Source organism: Maniola hyperantus, chromosome 10 (assembly GCF_902806685.2).
Source record: "Maniola hyperantus chromosome 10, iAphHyp1.2, whole genome shotgun sequence".
In the NCBI taxonomy this organism is placed as follows: domain Eukaryota; kingdom Metazoa; phylum Arthropoda; class Insecta; order Lepidoptera; family Nymphalidae; genus Maniola; species Maniola hyperantus.
In genome coordinates, this window is record NC_048545.1 from 11,432,434 (window position 1) to 11,455,644 (window position 23,211).

General features: G+C 37.6%; 1 protein-coding gene across 1 annotated transcript in view; it reads left to right on the forward strand.

Annotated features, from left to right (window-relative positions):
- m (miniature) overlaps positions 1–23,211 on the forward strand; it is a 111,527-nt gene that overhangs the window by 86,423 nt on the left and 1,893 nt on the right. Inside the window, exons 6-11 of the mRNA XM_034972474.2 lie at positions 8,201–8,377; positions 9,061–9,183; positions 19,213–19,321; positions 20,240–20,464; positions 21,433–21,637; positions 22,871–23,155. Coding sequence (XP_034828365.1) covers positions 8,201–8,377; positions 9,061–9,183; positions 19,213–19,321; positions 20,240–20,464; positions 21,433–21,637; positions 22,871–23,155 — 1,124 coding nt within the window. The remainder of the gene's footprint in view (positions 1–8,200; positions 8,378–9,060; positions 9,184–19,212; positions 19,322–20,239; positions 20,465–21,432; positions 21,638–22,870; positions 23,156–23,211) is intronic.

Sequence of the window (23,211 nt, forward strand, 5' to 3'; positions counted from 1 at the left end):
TCAGTCAGTCAGTCAGTCAGTCAGTTACCTTTTCCTTTTATATATTTAGATTTTGAATTAAACTTTCGATCGCTTGTTAAAGTTAAACATAATATCAAAGACATAATATTTCACTTGTGTTTCCTGTATAAAAACAGCGTGAAATAATAATATACCTAATAGCACTCAAATGAAGACGTAGTAACATTAAACGAAACGGTTATATTCGTCATTACAAACGATAAGATCAAAATTAACAAAAATGTCAATTTGACACGCGACAACATTTTAGAGTTCAGTTCAAAATGTACATTAATCTTATCTGACGGGTTTTAATGGAGCTATAAGGTAAAATGTTGAAAACGAGAGGATCATTATTCTAGAACTAATATAGGTACCTACTTAATTCAGTAAGTGGATAATCTTCTGTTATAGAAGTACTAGCTTATTCCCGCGACTTCGTCCGCGTGGACTACACTTTCAAACACTTATTTTACCCCCTTAGGGGATGAGTTTTCAAAAATAGTTTCTTAGCAGATGCCTACCGCATAATAGCTATCTGCGTGCCAAATTTCAGACCAATCCGTCCAGTAGTTTGAGCTGTGCGTTGATAGATCTGTCAGTCAATCAGTCAGTCAGTCATCTTTTTGTTTTATATGATTAGATGAAAATTAAAGGTGATTTTTAATTTTTTAGTTAGCCTTTGATTGCTGGTAACTGGTAAGTGATGATGCAGTTCAAAGTCCAAAGTCTTCCAATCGGCACTTACTCCGGTGCGAAGTGGCCATTCCAGCACCCTGAGACCCCAAACGTCTATCGTAGAGAAAAAGGAATTTGGTATAACACTATCCAATGCGAGCCTCCGTGTTTCCCTTGGTTTGGTAATACTCGTTTAAGTAGGAAATATATAGTTGTAGCTCATAGGTTGCGTTCTGGGCACTATCCTTCTAATAAATTCGCATTTTTGATGAAAAAAGCTGAATCTGACAAGTGCGATATTTGTGGTATGGCAGATGATGTCCAGCACGTACTAGGGGAGTGTAGCAGATATAACTTGCGGAGGGAGTTGCTGGTGCCGAAATATAACATGAATAAATATGACATAGGTGGTTTTACGAGTCTTCTCAGTGTACCGACAACAGAATGTTTTAAATCAATTATTGAAATATTCCTGCATAAGCAGTAATATCTCTTCGGGTCTATCTGTTGCACTCCATTATGAAATTTAGATTGTAATTTAGGTTACGATGGGGCTGGCGTGTCCGTGTCGGGCAGAAGTCCCAAAAAAATAAAGATTTAAAAAAAAAAGTCTATTGATTTTTGGAATTATGTACTATCCTGCCCATTGCCACTTAATCAGCTTCACCAAACCGGCAAAGCCGTGCCGCCAAGCGATTTAGCGTTCCGGTACGATGTCGTGTAGAAACCAAAGGAGTATGTATGGGTTTAATAAAAACTGCCATACCCCTTCCAGGTTAGCCCGCTATCATCTTAGACTGCATCATCACTTACCACCAGGTGAGATTGCAGTCAAGGGCTAACTTGTATCTGAATAAAAAAAAACCACCCGCTGAGCTATATCGGTTACTCTGGTACTCCTACGGATCTCCTTGACTCCTCCTTGATCTCCTTACGGACTCGATAGTATTCTGATTATATTAAATTCATGCTTACCGATTACTTTGTAACAGCGTTAACAGCTGTCATTTCTTTTAACGACGTCATAAACCCATTCACGTATATGTCGGCTCGTTTAAAACTTGTACTTTAAAGTAACATCTCGCTGTGATGTTTTTATCCTGATTTATGATATTTGTGTTTGGTTTTAGTTTTACTGACGCGTTTTTGAATGCCGTTTCGGAATTTTATGATGAAGTAAAATGTTAAGTAACCTTAGATAACCTTTGTCACATAAAAGTAGTAACTCATAAATAATGGAAATTATTTACTAGGTGATCGTTCTAGCTTCGCTTGGGTAGAATGTCTGAAAATCCTTTCTTAGTGCAGGTAGGTAGGTAGGTATGTACCTCCAGTCTTCGACTAAGAAATGCTACAGCAAAATTTCAAGTTTCTAGACCGACCTGTTTAAATTGTTGGGACGTTAATAAAAGTGTTGATCATTGGGGCGCATTGTAATTAATATCTAAAGCGGTCGAGTGTTTCTTTGTGAATATATATTTTTTTACATTTTTAAAAACCTGTACGCGCTCTCCCTACCAGTGAAAGGGATTACATCATAATATAACCTTTTTTTCTTTTTAGCACCTAATCTTCACAATCCAATAGGTCCCCACGACGCTCGAATAAATCGATATTTAGCCTCTTAGGCTCCCCTACTATAATAGCTGTCACAGCACAAACAATAAAATTTACTCAATGTGCTTTTGACTTCCATTAAAAGATAACTTAATCTATTGTGATGGTGATATATTGCGTGGTGTAGATACAAATTAACAATACTTTGCCGTCGACATTGTAACAAATTATCGCACTAACTGGCAATCATAAGTACATTTATTATGTTTCTGTAAAAATAGTTTAAGCTAAAATAGGCTCTACTTAAAGTATATAAGTATCCAAATAGCCTAGCAAAGTAAATCTATTCGTTGGCGTACAAGACATAGTGGCTTATAGAACTGACCACCTACGAACTTTAAGGAGAAAGGTATAAATAGAATATATACTCAGCAAAGGGATAGAAAGGTCATTTCTAGCATTAGTTCCAATAGATAGCATGAGCCTGATTAAGTGCATGAGCCTATGCAACATTTATTACGTAAGATTAGAGAGAGAGGAATATTAATGAAGGGAAATAAAAGGAAAATGTCTGTCTCTTACCTTTTCTTTAATTTTCGTAGCTTTTGGTATAAAAAGTAGTCTTTAAATACATCCAAGCAAAAAATCAAGTGTGTATTCCTATTCATTGCAGCGTGATTAAACCAACAATCATTTACGTTTACGCGTTTACAATATTACTAAGTACTGTTTTGAGTTGGAAATAATATGTATTATGACTATTAATTAGACCGTATCTATTTTTGTATTCATTCTCATTTATCATAATATAGAAAGAAATATAAACCTTGCGAAGCCGGGGCACTAGAAATTATTTTTACAAGAAATTTGATCGCATAATTTATCGAAGTTTACAATTCACATAGGCACTTCGTGGATATTATTTATGTGACAAATAAATCGGAGTCTCAAGCAAGACTGCATTCCCTAACGCCGTTTCCGGTGTGAAGTTTACGAATGTATGTAATATGTATGTAGCTAGGGCTAGGGTTGTCACCACCTACCTAAGTTTTATAATCGTTCATCATTAGACTTTTCAGAAAAAAGCTTCCATCCTGACATTCCATCTAGACGCACGAAACCTCTTATGCATGATTAGCTTATGCTCGCGACTTCGTCCGCGTTGTGTAACTATCTCTTTTTTATTATGAAAAAATCTCCGAAAATCGAAATATTATTTAGGGGTCTTCATTGAAGAAATAACATTATACTTCGATTATTTCTTCAAGCCCTAGGGAGCAACCCTTACCACCTATGCTATGTTTTTCAAGTGACAGGATTTCTGTTTCATACACATGCATACGACAGTGGACAGAGATCTGTGCAGATAAGCACGCCCCGCAATCAAAGGTTAAGTACCTTTTAAAAGTACTGTTTCTTGTAGGATGGTACGGAGCCCTTCGTATGCGTGGTCGACTCGCACTTGACCGACTTTTTCTCGTTCCGATTCCTAGTCTTGTCCCCTAGTGTGGACTGTGAAGTAACGGGCGACCCGCGCCTTCTGCGAACGTTGCGAGCTGCGTTCTCATTGTTTCTAAGAATCGCTACCCGCCACACCGCATAGCACCGCACTCGGGGCCCATATTCCCGCAACGGCCCGGCATGGAGACGCCAATCCTGCATCCACTAACTTCGAGCGCATTTCCTTCCCGACTTAACTGAGTATTTACGACTTTAAGCGCACTCCTCGAACGCTGACACGCCGCGACAATGTAAATTCAATTTTATGACTTAGAATATAGAGTTTAGATTTGACGTTTATAACGAGATTGATGTCCTAATGAACGACGGTAGCGAAAGAGAGGTAGCTGCCACTGCTTGAGGGCGATAATCGCTTGCGCGTTCTGCGAAGCGACTCGGCTACTGGTCCGATCCGCGTTCCTTGGTCGACTTCAACTTTTTGCGCGAGTTCATCCGCGTATAGCGCTAGCAATAATAAGGTTTTGAAAATTAAATCCTTTTATTTTAATTTATGTTTATGAGCCTGCTTCGCTTTGATGACACGGAAAGAAGCAGATCGACAGGTCTAGGCTATATCTCAATTTGGTTGTACCTACACTAAAGAACTGACCTACAATAATTATTATTAACTAACTGTTGCCCGCGTGCCGCGGGTATTGTCTTTTCTTTCATATAAACCTTGTCCTAACAATTACAAACACAACAAAAAAGAATTATCCATCTTGATCCAGTCGTTCTCAAGTCATAGCATGACCAAGGGAAATAGGGATTCATTTTTATATACAAGATGGGCTAAAATAGTTACTACTTTTTTATTACTCTCACTGCAATTTCTTTATATTTTCTAACCTTTTAAACCTTCCTTGGACTTCTACAAATATTTCAAAACCAAAACCGCACTAATGTGGTGCGGAATTAATTCTGCAGTGCGCAAGCTTCTATGCAGTTCTATAGTTCACAGATTTTGCGGGAAAAAAACGTACGGAAATTTACCGTGGTGCGTAGCTCTTACAGTACAGTTTTAGGCCATTCTGCTTGAAAATGAGTTCAGATTCAGTATTCAGTGGGCCAAAAACGTTCGGCTTAATGAAAACGAAGTATTTTAATCAGAAGTTAACTGTGCCGTTTTCTGCGCCAGTTTTCCTTAGTTTATTATCAGTCAATGGGGCCGATTCTCTAGTACACAATCTCTAAACTAAACTAAATTAACAGGTCTAAATCTAGTGCTTTCCTTTTCCGCAAGCAACATTATGAAAGGGATAGCAATAGATTTAGACGTGATATTTTAGTTTAGTTTAGAGATTGTGTACAAAGGAATTAGCCACATTGTCTACGTATATTTATTAATATTACTTAATAACTAGAAATGGAAGTGTACTAAATAAACTTTTAACAGAAAAGTCTCCCGCTGAGGTTCATAATAAGCTATTTAGTTAATGTTTCGTAATAAGCCTGTCCAACTTTCCACCAACCCACCAGTTTTCATTATCCCATAAATTAACAGCAGTCTCTCTGTCACTCGCTCCATACAAACCTAGTTTGGTTTTTCTACTTCTCATTTGAATTGCCAACCAAACTTACTTTTGTAGATGCGTTCTGGTAAGTAGAAACTAATAGATATCTATATCTGTGGTCCGCCAGATTTCAGTAAAAATAACAACGAATAATAATTATAATAGGTAATACTAGACGATGCCCGCGATTCCGCGTGGATTTAGGTTTTTTTAAAAATCCCGGGGGAACTCTTTGATTTTCCAGGATAAAAAGAACCTAACCCGTAGGTTCAACTGATAATGTGTGGCACAGCTTTCAAAAATATACGTTTTATTTATTTCCTCACGGAACAGAAAGATTCTGTTCCGTGTATTTCCTATCTAAGTATGTCCTTCCCCGGGGATGTAAGCTAGCGCTGTACCAAATTTCATCCAAATCGGTTGGACGGATGGGCATGGCAGACTACCCTCTTACTTGTTCTATTCGCTGGAACTTCACGAGCTGCCCATGACAGTTCGAACTTCATCTCTCGTAGCACCGCAGTCTTGTCGTGACTACGACATTAATTGTGGTATGTACCCGTTATCTACGATTTTTTACGAGACATTTCACCGCGATTAATAGCCTCATGGTGACAGAAGGGCTGGCTCATTTTTTGCGCAACGGATCAGCCTGGCTGTCCAGCGCAGAAATGCAGCCAGTATTCTTGGCACCATTCCACGCGGTAAGGATTTATATAGTAATTAGATAAGGCTAGCTTTAAGTTAATTTAGTAAATTAAATAAATTAAATTAATTAATTAATAAATTAAATTGGTAAATTTAGCTTTTAAGTTTTATTGTAATATTAAAAAAAAAAAAAATATATATATATTATGTTATCTACATTAAAATATGTCGTCAAACTACGTATGTTTGGTGCGCACTGCGAATAAGCTCCTCTAACCTCTATGTCATTATCTAAATACATTTCAGTTGTTTAACGATGTGTTGTCAACATTTTATCAACTCTAGAATCAACATAACAAATACTTTTATGTATGTTATAAATAAAAATAATATTATGACTGCATGAGACTTAAAGGCCAGTTTCACATGTTATTGTTATAATATCCTACCTAGTTAAAACAAAATCACCGCTACGATGGTTACAAAAGTAGGTAAATTGCATTGTTAGCGGATAGACGTCTACTACTGGTCTTGCGTTGCCTGAATCCAGCGGCTCGCTGTGACTCACTTGATGTCGTCTGTCTCTAGTAGGGGGTCTTCCAACGTTGCGTTTTCCGGTGCGAGGTCGCTATTCTAGCACCTAACTACAAAAGCTCAGAGTCACAAAGCGGGCGATAAAGAGTTTCTCTACGTGATCAAATTAGAAATAACGAGATCCGTAGGAGAATCAGAGTAACCGACATAGCTAAGCAAAGCTGAAGTGGCAGTGGTAGGTCACAAACTTCAAAAATTTTAACTATAGGACCATTAAACTATTACGATTACGAATACTGACTTGTGCAATGCACTTTGTTTTTCTGTAATCAATTTCATTAAACGCCTGGTGTAGAACTGGCCCTAAGTCCGTTAGTACGTACGTCTCTACGTCATTCGTGATACTGATAACCATTAGGTATATTTTTTACTTTTTATAAGTGCAAAGTGCAACAAAATTACTGTTCTCTCTGTCATAAATCACCCGCTTTAACCGTTTACGTGCCTTTATGATCTCCGGGAAATTCTTATCTTAGTTGAGATCACCAAAGTTCAATTTCTGGTAAGATTAACTTAGGAAATGACATATAGGTACAGTCGGCGACAGGTCGAAATGGCAATCGGGGAACGAACGACTTGTGGGTGTGCGGGGCGCCCCCCCGCCTTATACCCCGATTACCATTTCAACCTGTCACATACTATACCTACCTATTTTTTTTTTAAAGAATATTAGCCATCTTTTCGGTTTTCTGTCCACTCCTTTACCCGTTGAGCTATTGAGGCTCTATTAGTCAATAAGCCCACATTGTATGCCTTGGTTCTTAGCAAAATCGTCATCGTTTCAATTCATTGATATCCCACTACTGAGCACGAGTTTCATCTCAGAATGAGAATGGTTTAGGGTCTAGTCCACCGCGCTGGCCAAGTGCGGGTTGGTGGATTTCACACATCTTTGAAAATATTTTGGAGATGTTTTCCTTCCAAGTTTTTTAACTTGAAAGATACACTACTATAGGGCATTTGAAAGGTTGGGGTTAAGAAGGGAACAGAATTTTAGGGGTGGTATTTCTGATGGTCTTCTTTTGTCACTGACTTGATCCCAACTATGACGTCACTCAAGTGAAACGTTTTTTATTATTAAAGTTACACTAGGACCTCTGGAAAGGCTGTCAGGAAGTGACAAGTATTTTGGGAGTGGCATTTCTGAGGGTCTACTTTTACACTCTGCCGGAACTCTTGGCACCAATAGCTGCGCTGATCCCAACTATGACGTCACTCAAGTGTCACGTTTAGTTACACTAGGACCTTTGAAAAGGTTGTTAGGAAGGGACCAGAATTTTAGGAGTGGCATTTCTGAGGGTCTTCTTTTGACATGGCCGGAAAAGTATTGGCACCAATAGCTGCGCTGATCCCAATTAGAGCTATTGGCCTATTCAACTGCCAAACATCTTTGAAGATAGCTTGCCTTTTATGAATGGACTTAACCGCAACTTAATGCCAAAGGTGCAACTTGCAACACCCTGCTAGATGGATATATTTTATTATTGTACTAGCATGCAGAATATCAAATATCAATCGGTTCTGCAACTGAATCGTGAAAAGGGAACACGACAGACAAACAGATTATTTTATGTAAATTTAGATACAAATATGATGATAATAATAATAATTGTCTCTAAAATAATATTATTGGTCTTGTCGTCGATTTATTGTAGACCAGTACAAATGCCAGCTATGAAAATAATCAATGTTTCCTTATTTATTTTCAGATCTCCACGGCCAGTTCTACGAGAACACAGTGGTAGTGCAATACGACAAAGACTTGCTAGAGGTGTGGGACGAGGCGAAGAGGTTACGATGTGAATGGTTCAACGACTATGAGAAGACAGCCTCCAAGCCGCCAATGGTTATCGCTGATTTGGATGTCGTGCAGCTGGATTTCAGAGGTGAGAGTTTTGATACCCTATGCTTGGCTGCGTGAGAACTGTTTTGGTATATCTGTAGTGTGCGACAGGTCGAGATGGCAATCATACATTTGAGACCAAAATATATGATAAAATTAATATACCTAACGTGTAGTATAGACTGTATATTATGTTCAAAATTTATTATTTTACTAGCTGGTGCCCGCGACTTCGTTCGCGTGGATTTAGGTTTTTAAAATTCCCGTGCATGGGAACTCTTTGATTTTCCGGGATAAAAAGTAGCCTATGTCACTCTTCAGGCTTTTAACTATATCCATACAAAAAATCACGTCGATCCGTTGCTCCGTTGCAACGTGATTGAAGGACAAACCAACACAAAAAAGTGAAGTCTGCCAATCCGCACTTGGCCAGCGTGGTAGACTATGGCCTAAACCCTTCTCACTCTGAGAGGATATTCTGTAGTGAGCAGGCGATGGATTGATGATGATGATGATAGTAGGTACTGAAACCTACATTAGATTCAGATCTTTTGCTGTTTGTTTATAGTTTTATACAGATGACCAAGTATTAACTAATGTATTTATACATTCAAATTCATTGAAAATTTTGAAAATCTTTTTAAAACAACACGACGTAGATAGGTATATTTGTAAGTAGGTTCCTACTATCATTGTAATTTATAATAACCAATAGTTTGTTAACAGGAGACAACGTTGACTGCTGGATGGAGATCCAGGCCGGCAAGGGACCATGGGCGCCGCCAGTGTCTGGCATAGTTCCTCTCGGATCCACATTGACTTTAGTTGTCGCCATCAATGATTACCGAGGTATGTAATTTATAAAATTTTCCATCCTGAGACACGGGAACGAAGTCATGAGCTCATCATCTATAGTACGTGACAGGTCGCGATGGCAATCGGGGTGGGGACGCCGGGCACATCCGCACAGCCCCCGTGCTAAACCGGTGCGGGATAGGGCGGATGTACGAGGCGTATCCCCGCCTTACACCCCGATTATCATCCCGATCTGTCGCGTACTAAGCATAGTTTATTGTAATTAACAGATTAAAACAATAATTGTAACGATTCTCGTACTAGGGTGAAGTCAATTGTAAAGTGGAAAAATTCAAATCTTTTAGACGTATCGTATACATAATTATATGTTATACATATAGCTACGTCTTCGCTTTATTAGTTTATTGCACTTAAACCTCTGTCGCTCATAAATTAAGAAAGTACTCTGTACATAGCAATACTGTGTGAGTTATTCACGAAGAGCCTTACTGATAACCTCGTGGAACTTTCAAACCGTCGTACCTACGAAGGCATTGAGTTAAACACCAAGGATTCCGACCCCATAAATTAGGCGTTAAATAGCTTCTTAGTTTTCTTTCTTTTGCCCATGTCCCATTTCATTTGGAAGCATCCCCCTGATTGTGTCAGAAAAACCGGCCAAGTGCGAGTCAGACTCGCGCACCGAGAGTTCCGTATTACAGCCGTATTTTGTCGACATTTTGCACGCTAAAATATTATGCATAAAAATAAATAAAAATCTGTTTTAGAATTTAGAAGTAAAGCCCTTTTATATGATACCCCACTTGGTATATAGCAATCTTACTTTAAAAGTTGAAAATTTTATTTTTTTAGTATAGATAGTATACTCGTAGATGCGAAAGTGTTCGTTTGTTGGTTTATTGGTTTGTTTGTTTCTCCTTCAATTACGTCGCAACGGAGAAACGGATCGGCGTAATTTTTTCCATAGATATAGTTTAAGACCTGGAAAGTGATGTATAATGTAGGCTACTTTAAATCCCGGAAAATCAAAAAGTTTCCACGGGATTTTTTAAAACTTAAATCCACGCGTATGAAGTCGCGGGCATCAGCTAGTTATACAATGACGTAATAAAAATTTAAATTGATTTACTCTTTTACTCTTGTTACAATACTATAAGAGTTGTGACGTTAAAGAAAGTATAAATATACACAACTAGCTGATGCCTAACATTTTATTGGTCCAATATTGGTTCCAATTCAAGAATAATATGAGTACCAGTCTAGTTCTGATAAAGTATTCAAACATAAACTCGTTCGTTTTTAAAATTAAAGCGGTAAAAGAGCTGTCTTTGCATAGAAAATTTAAAATATTATGTAAATAAATTAAAATTAACCCGTTTATATGACAGGATCATTAATAATTTTAATAATTTGCGAGAAGTAGTGAAAAATTTAATTTTTTGTGTGGATATTTTGTAATTGAGTTACCTACCTATATTAATTCTTGGCTAGTTAGGTACTATTTCTACGCAAGTATGAATAAATAAATAAATAAATAAATAAAAGTTTATTCAGCTCACAAAACAAGAAAATACAAAAAACATACAAACCAAATGTTACAAATTAAAAAAATTAAAACTAGGTAAGCTTAAAACTACGAGCTCGACAGTACTAAAAAGAAAAATGATGTCTTGTTTGAGCTGAAAAGGCTACTGCCTCAGCATGATGCTGCAGTATTTGACTACTGCAGCGCTGATTTTCAGGCAGAGCCCTAGTGTCACGACCCGACAACGAAAGTGTTCTCTATAATATAAAAATCAACTAAAATAAAAAAAAAGACTTCATTATTAGTGGAGTAATAAATATAATATATATATATACATATAGGATATTACATATATACTTAAACACATGTAAACTTATACACATACAAAATGTAGGTACGACATGTTTTTGATGTATGGAATGCCATTATTCCATTATATGAATGTATGTAATGTATATAAGTTTTATATTACTTAATAATATAAATGCGAAAGGGTGCCATTGTGTCTGTCTGTATGATACCTTTTCACGGCTCAACTGCTGAACCGATTTTGATGAAATTTGGCACAGAGATAGTTAAGGTGGAGACGCGGGCATCAACTAATTTTCAAAGAAAAAACGGGCTGAATTGAGAACCACCTCCGTTTTGGAAGTCGGTTAAAAATAAATCGTGATTGCCCCAAATATTACTATCCTGAACTAAACAGTATGTAGGTACAGTAGCCGGCAAGAAACATTGTATATCGACCTTTAGAATGAGATTTCGGCTCTGTAGAGCGTTGTTTCATGTCACTCATACCTATGTGACGTTTTGTCGGTCTCAACGACAGAGACACGCTCTACAAAACCGCTATCTCTTTCTAAAAGTCGATGTACAATATTTTCTGCCGCGTATCCAATATTTATCGATTTTACCCATCTCAACATCTTTTGTTCAAAAACAAGGAATAAAAGGAGGTTATAAACCTAAAGGAGGTTATAAACAACTGATTATTTATTACTATTCTACAGTACACAATAACGATGTGGTTTATTAGTTTTAATAGCTGCATTATATTTGCTTAAAGCTAGTGAGTAAATTACGGTCGTAAAATTTTAAGTAGCATAGTTTAGTGGTTTAATCACGAAGATACTTAAAAATATTTTTTGATTTCTCCGTGCTTTCTCTTATTTTGCGATTCAGTGTTATTTCTAAATTCTTATAGTCATTTTGTTTGAAGATTTCTGAGTGGCTTGCACAACTGCACATTTTCACAAGTGGGTAGGTTCTAGATATAGGTTGCCAAGCAAAGATAATAATATAAAGTTTACTTACCTTATTAATTGTTGCATTCATTTTGCATTGCCGGACGATTTAGTTCCTATCTTCTTTGACTATACATTTGTGTTTTATATAAAAACTAGCTGATGCCCGCGACTTCGTCCGCGTGGAATTAGGTTTTTTAAAAATGTCATGGGAACTCTTTGATTTTCCGGGATAACAGTAACCTATACTTTCCCGGGTCTCTGTACCAAATTTCTTAAAATCTGTTAAACGGATGGGCCGTGAAAAGCTAGAAAACAGACAGACACACTTTTGCATGTATAATATTATAAGCATTGTAGGCAAATGAAGCCTCGTAAATTAGCAAAAACAAATAGGCATTGATAAAAATGTAGGACAATACTTTTTGGTTTAATGTGTTTTGTAAAGCATAAAGGCGTGTTTAAAAACAACAGATGCTGTACAAGACAATAGGATTTTTTCTACACGCGTTTTGTATGAATAAAACAACAATGTCAAGTGTACCGTTAATTTATATTGCCATTGATGAATCTGGTAAGGCTACGTACAGATGAAGGATATTATTCCCCTATACTTACCTATCATAAAAATATTATGTTCTCCTGAGTCCTTACCGAATTTCAGCCACACGTCGGCACTTGACAGCCATTCTCTATGGAGACTAACCAACGACACAGAAGATAGTATTATTATAAACAAGGAGGTTTGTATTTGTGTCTACAAGAGACCTATGTCCAGCAGTGGACGTCTATCGGTTGATGGTGATGATGATGATATTTTTGTGTACCTACCTCATACTATATATTATTATTATAATCCCTACTTAATATTATAAGTGCGAAACTGTGTTTGGCTGTTGTACTATCACACGAAGCTGTCACCTTTTCACGGTTCATTCGTTTAACCAATCCCGGGGACGGACAATGACTATCCCGGAAAATCTAACAGTTCCGACGGGATTTTTGAAACTGTCGCGGATGAAGTCACGGACATCGTTGAGGGTCATACAACCATATTTTCGAGCAATATTCATAATGCGCAATGTTATCTAGTAGAGTTTTTTTTATCATTATTATATATATATTTTTTTTAATAAAAATATTACAATAAAACTTAAAGCTAGCCTTATTATTTACTATACAAATCATGCCCGCGTGGAATGGTGCCAAGAATACTGGCTGCATTTCCGCGCTGGACAGCCAGGCTGATCCATTGCGCAAAAAATGAGCCAACCCTTCTGTCACTTTGTTCTGTGAGTTTTATTGCACAATATTTTTTTAGAAATATTGGCGCGAGTTGACTCACTGTCTGCATGTAGCCTAAGTTTATTTTCAGGTATTGATGACGAGCATTATCTCGGATATTAAATTTATTGTGCGTAGATTCCGTTACTCATTCGCCGTCAATAAAATGGAAATTTGGATGTGAAAAATTAACAGTAATTTTATTTCTTTCGGTATACCTACACTTAATAGGGCATATCAGTGATAAATTTTGGGCACTCGTGAGACCACGGATGGTGATATTTTCGAGATCTGGCAAAATCTAAAGGTTCATTCTGACCAAAGCAACATTTACATGTAATGTAAAAATTAACTTGGAATTCGTTTTTGAGCATTAAGTACATATTATATGTAATGATGCAGTAGGTACTAACCGAAAGAATATTCGTTTTTATTTATTTATTTTTATTTTATTTATAAACATTTATTTTTATTTTTATTTTATTTATAAACAAAAAAAGATTACAATTAACTTATCATAATATTAATCTTATTCCTTAATTATTACGTTATGTTCTTAGTGTAACCGTTGTGAGAGGTTTTTTTTAGAATAAACGACTTTTTGTAGCATTCACTTACGATACTCACTACAGCAATATTCGAAGTTGTATCATTATTCATTATGAACGTGCTCAGGCTTTATGAACTCACCAATATAACGCTCGAATCTTAGCTGTTACATTACAAGTGAATGCTCCTGGTCGGTACGCACCTTACTTTACCTACTCGGATGATGCGATTTAAGGTGTACGCGCACCTAGACGCCGCTTTAGCCGCAAGCACCGCAGTTCATCGCGTTTTAGGGTTCCGTACCTCAAAAGGAAAAACGGAACGCTTATAGGATAACTTTGTTGTCTGTCTGTCTGTCTGTCTGTCTGTCTGTCTGTCTGTCTGTCTGTCTGTCTGTCTGTCTGTCTGTCTGTCTGTCAAGAAACCTACTGGGTACTTCCCATTGACCTAGAATCATGAAATTTGGCAGGTAGGTATATCTTATAGCTGACATTTGGGGAAAAATCTGAAAACCGTGAATTTAGGGTTAGATCACACAAAAAAAATTAAATTGTGTTCATGAACTAATAATTTGAATTTTCAACTTTCGAAGTGAGTGACTATATCAAGTAGGATATCAAATGAAAGGTCTTCACCTGTACATTCTAAAACAGATTTTTATTTATTTTTATGCATCATAGTTTTTGAATTATCGTGCAAAATGTCGAAAAAGTACGACTGTAGTATGGAACCCTCATTGCGCGAGCCTGACTCGCACTTGGCCGGTTTTTAATTTTTGTATTTGAAATCGTCTGGAACGTCGCGCATCTATTCTAGCTATGCGGCTGTGCGGGGCGCTTCTTCCCCGATAGGCATTTCTACCAGTCGCGTACCATAGGTATAAGGATTCCACCAGCGCGCACGGATGACGTCACCAGATTCGCTATTATGAGAAAATGCGATGACTGCGATGATGAGGCGCTTGCGGACTCCTGCGGCACGTTTAGGTGTGCGTTTACCTTTATATAGAAGTGATGTTACAGTTCACGGCGTTTCACGTAATCTGTCGTAGACTTTCATGACGTCAGTGGGCTAATATTCCAGCGGTCAATGTCAGTGGTCAGGTCACTTTGTATAAGGCGAAAGAATATACAGTAGTTTGCATAAAATATTGTACATCGACCTTTAGAAAGAGGTTTCGGCTTCGTAGAGCGTTGTCTCTGTCACTCATACCTATGTGACGTTTTGTCGGTCTCAACGACAGAGACAACGCTCTACGAAACCGTTATCCCTTTTAAAATAATTCGATATAATATATCAATGTACAATATTTCTTGCCGCGTACTGTACCTAAGCATATCTAAATTAAATGGAACTTCCAAAAAAAAGTTTGATCTCCTCTTCAGATAAACCCGAATAAATTAACAGATTCGGTTGAAGTAAAAATTACCAAAAACAGAAACAATAAATTTTATTTACTACCCTAATTTGTCTTTTAATTATATGAACTCTTGTGGAATGTTTCGCCTCCACCCACCTGATATATCAACAGAATGATAAACGAATAGGTTCCTAACACTTAATTTACAGCAATGAACCTTAAGTCAAAGCATCAACGACCAATTTCCTGTAACGTTGATAAAATACCACATATATCATGAAAGCCTTTTAACGCTAAGTGTCATCCCATTCGGATTACTATTGAAAGTAATTTGTGAGTACAGAAAACTCTATGACTTTGGTAATTCGAATAACTTTCACTTATGATGATACTGTTAAATTGTTAAACGCACTTCAATAAGATGAGGATGCGTTATTGTTAAGTACCTAAGTAATGCTTACATTACAAACGGTTCGTGAAAATAATCTTGTGTGTAATGTTTTTATACAAATTGCTGGTAGGTAATAATAAGTATTTAATGACTAGCTGATGGCCGCGACTTCGTCCGCGTGGTTAAGTTTTTTTTTAAAGTTTTTTAAGAATTCCGTGGGAAGTAAAGTAAAAAAAGTAGCCTATGTCACTCTCCAGGTCTTTATCTATACCCATGAAAAAATCATGTCAATCTGTTGCACCGTTGCGACGTGATTGAAGGACAAACCAAAAAACAAACGCAGTTTCGCATTTATAATAAGGGGTACTGATAATAAGGGGATTTGGTTCAGTGCTTTAAAATTCCTCAGTGCTTGAAGACCAAAGTCTTCGAACAGTGCGTGTGGCCAGTGATGACATATATAATATGGATCCGAGACATGGTCGCTAACTATGGGCCTCATAAGAAAGCGCAGAGTCACTCAGCGGGCGATGGAGAGAGCTATGCTTGGAGTTTCTCTACGTGATCAAATCAGAAATGAGGAGATCCGTAGGAGAACTAGAGTAACCGACATAGCTCAACGGATTGCGAAGCTGAAGTGGCAATGGGCAGGGCACATACTCGTAGTTCGTAAAACCGATAGACATTGGGGTCCCAATGTGCTGGAATGGCGCCCTCGCACCGGAAGACGCAGTGTTGGAAGACCTCCCACTAGGTGGACGGACGACATCAGACGAGTCGCAGGGAGCCGCTGGATTCAGGCGGCGCAAGACCGTGGGGTGTGGAAGTCCCTACAAGAGACCTATGTCCAGCAGTGGACGTCTATCGGTTGATGATGACGATGAAGAAGAAGGCACGAATACCCGCGACACCTCATAAAACCGTCTCTAACAGGGTAATAATAGTGTGCAAACACACGCTAACGGTACAAAGAATAGTAAAAAGTAAACTGGACAAATACGTACGAATGGGTTTGCTTAACGGGTCGCGGCTTGTATGCTAGGGTTGTCGAAGCGAAGAAAAATTATTGAGTTAACAATATTTTATGTAGCCACAAGCGCGCGTTGCGTTAGTAAGTAAACCTTACCTAGCCTAGAGCTAAGAACAGGACGAGTTGCGAATATAAATAGTGAATGGGACGAGTTGCGAACGGGGCGAGATGCGAACGGGACGAGCCGCGAATGGTACGAGCTGCGAATGGGACGCCTTGCAAACAAACCAAATTAAGAAGCTTAAGTAGTTTTATTAATTGGCTTATTACATTGAGATCCTATATCATCCTATTCATTTTATAATTTTTAGTGAATACGATAACTTACTAAACAAGTATCTGCCCAGTATCCAGGGCAACTAAATTTTCAGTTTTTTAAATCATCTAAAACTTCACAAACATTTTGCTTGTATCTGCGGCTCGATTGCGATGAAATGACAGCTACAGTGTGACGATCTGAATCACCCCTGATTAGTTGACGTTGACATTTTAAAAATAATCTCTTACAGACAACCTTTGGTGGTGATTTAGTTGAATAGAGCAAAGGTACCGCAAGTAAAATTTTAGCTTTCTACGTCCAAGACTTTGGGCTGGTTGATGTGTTAGTCAGGGAGTCACTGCTTTTCGTTTTATATGTATTGATTTATAGAGATGGAAAATAAATTATGTGATCTGGTAATGTGTCTTGACTCTTGACAACCCTATTAGTGGATTGTGGAAGGACTGGAAACGTGGATGGCTAGTTCGAACTGAGTTTAAATTCAATATTTACAAGAAAGAGGTTTTATGAAGAGTTGGATATCATTAATAGACTTTGAAGATTTTTTGTGCATCGTATTAAAATCCATAAGTACCAGCTATAAATTATTTAATCCTTAAGATTTGTAGGTTTACTTTTAAATATGTTTAATCATTTATGTAGTAACATCTAGTTTGCTAACAACCCTGCAACTTGTTGGGCAATTGCGGCGCATACCTACTTTGAAATTTTCAGAAACACAGAAAATAATATTATTCTCGACAGAAAATATTTTCTTAGAATAACATCATGTAAGGTATCTTTGCGCATTCTATTCCTCATTATCCAGGGTAGTGACTCGTGAAGCCTTTCTATTAATCATAATATTATAATGGTAGGGGGTTTCTTGGGGTAAAAATGCGGTGGGTTCCCAGATTCCTTCCGGTTATTAGCACACTATTGATACATTTCGCTATAATAGAGCCAATATTAACGCGAACAAAGGCGACCTGTTCCCACGTCTCAATTAAATGATCAATTTGATTGATCGAAAGCACACGTGAGAACATCTATGTAGCCGAATTAAGATTAATTACACACTATTTACTTGTAAAGAACTGTATGCTTGAGTGTTAAATAGTTATCGATGATTTCACTTTACATCGATTAAATTAATTACTTACTTGTAGTAAGGTGGTATTATTTAAAATATACCGAGCTACCTATATGTACAGTAAGTGCTTATATTATGTATACCTACATTCTCCGTATATTTTTGTTTGAACATAGTTCATATTTCAATGTCACTCAATAAAAATTCTTCTTTCTAAATTTTAGTTCTTTAATTTTTTTTAGAAAAAAGAAGAACGAATTAAAACGTGTGCACCCTCTTAAGGATTGAATTTTCAAAAATCCTTTCTTAGCGGATACCTACGTCATAATAGCTATCTGCATGCCAAATTTCAGCCCGATCCATCCAGTAGTTTGAGCCGTGCTTTAATAGATCAGTCAGTCAGTATGCTCGCGACTTCGGCCCCGTGGACTACAAAATTTCAAAACCCTATTTCACCCCCTTAGGAGTTGAATTTTTCAAAAATCCTTTCTTAGCGGAAGCCTACCTCATAATAGCTATCTGCATGCCAAATTTCAGCCCGATCCGTCCAGTAGTTTGAGCTGTGGGTTGATAGATCAGTCAGTCAGTCAGTCAGTCAGTCAGTCAGTCAGTAAGTCAGTCAGTCAGTCACCTTTCCCTTTTATATATATATAGAAGATTTAGATTGTCATTCTGAGAGAAGGTAGATATTTAACACTTTTCTATGTCATATCCTACCCTACAAGCTTGTTTATTTTAAAAGGTTTATTTGTAGATGCATTTTCTGACGCCTGCGGTTTGCATATTTCCTTTTAATTACATTTCACTTAGCACTTAACTGAATAGACAATGTTTAGAGTAGTGGCTTTACATTGTGCCAGTTAAAGGTACACTGTTGTGGTGAGACGTGACTTCAATAATAATTCAAACTTTTTACCGCAAGACGCAATTTTACTAAAGAGAATGGCTCTTCAGTTTTACATGCTAGAATTTTATCTTTACTTTTTATTTTTGCGTGTTTTGAATAAATATGACAGACTAGCTGATGCCCGCGACTTCCTTCGTGTGGAATTAGGGTTTTAAAAATGCCGTGGGAACTCTTTGATTTTCCGGGCCTATGTCACTCTCCGGTCTTATATACCCATCCAAAAATCACGTCAATCCGCTGCTTCGTTGGGACGTGATTAAAGGACAAACCAACAAGCCAACAAACAAACACACTTTCGCATTTTTAATAAGGGTACTGAAGGGTACTGATAGTGGGTCTTTTAGTATAAATGGTCCGAGCGTTTCTGTGTTTGTGTTGGTTAGATACAAAATTTTCCAATGAAAGTTTGTTTCATTGCAGGTGAATTCGACATGAGAGTGAAGTCTTGCGCGGCGTCAGACGGCTCCGGGCATGTCATACAGCTGTCGGACGAATATGGCTGCGTGTTGCGGCCTAAGATGATATCGAGGTTGGTTTTTGTTACAATATTTCTTGGGTCTTGTATAATACTTGCTTGCATCAAAACAAACCTTAGAAACGTTATCTTGGGATAGACTTTTAGGGTAAAGCACATACTCTAGGGTACTTAGTAGGTACTACGTGGCACTACTTAGCACATCTTCGAGTTCTGAATATAGTACCTACAGTTTTTTATGAGTTACTAGCTGATGCCCGCGAATTTGTCCGCGTGGATTTAGGTTTTTTAAAAATCCCGTGGGAACTCTTTTGTTTCCGAGATAAAAAGCCTATGTCCTTCCCCGGGATGCAAGCTATCGCTGTACCAAATTTCGTCAAAATCGGTTGAACGGATGGGCCGTGAAAGGCTAACAGACAGACAGACAGACAGACAGACAGACGGACAGACAGACAGACAGACACACTTTCGCATTTATAATAGTAGTATGGATTTAACATTTAACAATATCTACTACTTATTACTAGAATAGAGTTGATGGTAGATGTTTCATTGGTTTGTAAATTTTGGTCCTCATGAAGTTATTGAAATCAAATTATCGAGAATTTTCTTTACTTCTCTGAGCCTTTAAGGTTTCATAGGTATAAACGTATATATATTTAATCTTAAAGTAAGATTTTATGCAAAATTAGTGCTATCACAAACGGTGCTGAATCGGCGCTCAATACCTACTATAAAATCTCCAAACTAAATTAAGTTGACATTTCTAAAAGCACCTCCTTTAGACGTGTCAATCAATTATGAATTGTATGCAACTGAATTAGCACCAATGTGTTAAGGGATCATAAATTAGTACTTAGATCTAACTTGCTTAGTTATTTTCGCCTTTCGAAAGGTCTAGCTTATTAATCAGCGACTCCACATATAATTTACCTCGTTGTAGGACTAACTGACTGATCATTACAATTCCAGATTCCTCAAGGCGAAAGCGGTTGACGAACGAGCAACCGTGATCACATACGCATTCTTCCACGCATTCAAGTTCCCCGACGCGTTGAGTGTGCATATACGCTGTAAGGTGGAGATTTGCAGGCATGGTTGTTTGGACCACTGCCAGCTGGCGGGTATCGCCCCGCAACGACATGGTGCTTTGGATAGGAAGGACGATAGAGCTCATCAAGACCATAATGATATCGGGTAAGAATTTCTGTCATCATCATCATCATCATCATCATCATCATCATCATCATCATCATCATCATCATCATCATCATCATCATCATCATCATCATCATCAACAAATAGACGTCCACTGCTGGACTTAGGTCTCTTGTAGGGACTTCCACACGACTTGCGCCGCCTGGATCCAGCGGCTCCCTGCGACTCGTCTGATGTCGTCCGTCCACCTAGTGGGGGTGTCTTCCAACGCTGCGTCTTCCGGTGCGAGGTCGAGAATTTCTGTATTCAATCCAAATTCAATTTCAAAATGTATTTATTTCATGTACCTATGTATGTATATTCTTTATTGCACTACAAAATACAAATGACAGGTTACAAAAAAAGAAATCTTAAAAAGTAGGTACAAAGGTAGGTTAGGTAGGTAGGTTTCTGTACCTATGATAATTAGTAGACTTCTCTTATGCTACGTCACTGACTAGTTGTGTGTGATGTCGGTTCGAAAAGCAGATTCTACCGAGTCGGCCATCTGGCCTACTCAGCAGTTACCCTTTCAAGATCGTAAAATGTTACAATAATATTATTATCAGTGTAAAAACTTGCTGTTCTATCTTGTAGGCAACTGAAAGCTTAGCCGGTTGCTTCCACGCAAATTTTTCATTAAGGAATCCATCACTTATAATAGCCTCGACTTAATAAGCGTGTTTTTACACACAGTTTAAATTTCTGTAATGCCAAGTTTAAATTAATAAACGGCTAAACAATTTTTTTCTCTCGATATGAATTTTGAACGTGGATATAGGAGTTGGAAAGTAACTATTCGCAGAAATACGTAAGCGAAGTTCTTGAGAAAAAATAAAACAAATCGAGTAACATTTTGAAAACTTATCTTAACAAATAAAAATGCAAACTTTCAACCATCAACTTTTATTTCCACTTTCATTTTATTTTCTTTATCCTCTATTTTATTCTTATCCTCTATTTTACAGTGACAACGCAGTAGAGGAGTCAGATCTAAGCTTGGCTGAAGATCACCAACGCCTACCATTAGAAGAAGCCTTTGGTGATGAAGTGTCAGGTGACGCAGTTCCGGCTCCCGCCCCTCAGCGAGCACCGGCGCCGGTTAGAGAATCTGATGCTGATAGAATGGCTGCAGTAGAAGAACTGGTTGAAGCTCTGGCTAGACCTTTTACAGTGAGTAGTAAACTTTTTGACACACCAAGGAATGAACACTTTAAAATACATACACATCTATCTAAATATATAAAAGGAACAGCCGATTGACTGACTGACTGACTGGTCTATCAACGCACTACCCGAACCACTGGACGAATCGGGCTGAAATTTGGTATACATATAGCTATTATGACGTAGGCATCCACTAAGAAAGGATTTTTGAAAATTCATCCCGTAACATAGTGGTTTGAAATTTGTGTAGTCCACGCGGACTCAGTCGCGGGAATAAGCTAGTAAAACATAAAGTATAAAGTACAACAGATTGATTGGTGGCGTTATCATTTTGAAACGATCTTTTCCAGGCAACCACGCTGCAGAGGATAAAATGAACAGGTTATCAGAAAATTCTTAAAATTACGTAGCAACTATTTACGTAGCAACTATTCACTCCAATAATTCCATTTCTGCCCTCCATTTTGTACACATGGAAGTTTAGTTTTTAGGTTCATTTTTAAAAGTTTACGTTTAAAATAATTAACGCATTCTATAATTTAATATTCTTATGACCTTATATGTATGACCTGAAGTACCTAAATCGAGAACAACAAAGCATCCGATCTTCTCCCGCTGTCACCATTGCGTAAAGATTGCTACTATGAAATAAGCAACCACGTCTACCAAAAAAAAATTGGCTAAGAATCAGTGTATTTATTTAAGTTATAAATAAGTCTAAAAGTAAGAAACTAAGTGCTGAATAGTAAATAATTGGTAGCTCAAAGGTTTAGGTAGAGACTAAAATTCAAAAGAAAGCAATGTCCAAATTCCACTCATTCGACATGATGTTGTTAGGCCTGCTACAAGAATGAGCTTTACGCTTTGTGGCAGGAAAATGGCAAATATAATAACTCAGTAATGAGCAAAGCTAATTCATAGCTCCGTGGACGATTGTATAAACCACAAACTACTAAATGATAAAATTACTAACAGGTCTTTATCTTGTTCCAATTATAGTCTCAGATTAATTTTTGGTGGTCTCTATTATTCGACGTCTAAAATGAATAAGATAGTAGCAGAAATAATTCTCGAAGCAATTAAGCTTTGTCATGCAGAAAATGAAAGTAACGGGGTACTAAATCCATTAATTTAAATTTGAGCGGAATGTGACCATGAAAAATTAATTATAGTGTTGCAAAAAATATGTAACTGTTCTATCGCAAACTAATTATTTACGAATGTACGTTGGTTTTTCAGGACCGTCCATCAGACCTTGGCGAACGCGAGCGATTCCCTCACGGTCCAAGGAATTTGGACGTCAATATCAAACCAGAGCCTTCTGGAGATGCAGTAGTACTAGCCAAAATCCCAGGTCCAGCTGTAGCAGGTCCCAGGTCTTTACGTAAACGTCGTACAGTTCGTGAAGGCAGATCTGCAGATGTCGGAGTATCAGGCATCTACGACGTTGTATCTGAAGCTGATCTTGCGTTTGGACCGTCAAGAGAACCTGTCACAGTCTTCAGCGGAAGAATACGGGAAGAGGTAATTTGCTTACAGAACTTTAACCAATTCTGAATATGAATATAAATAAAACTGCA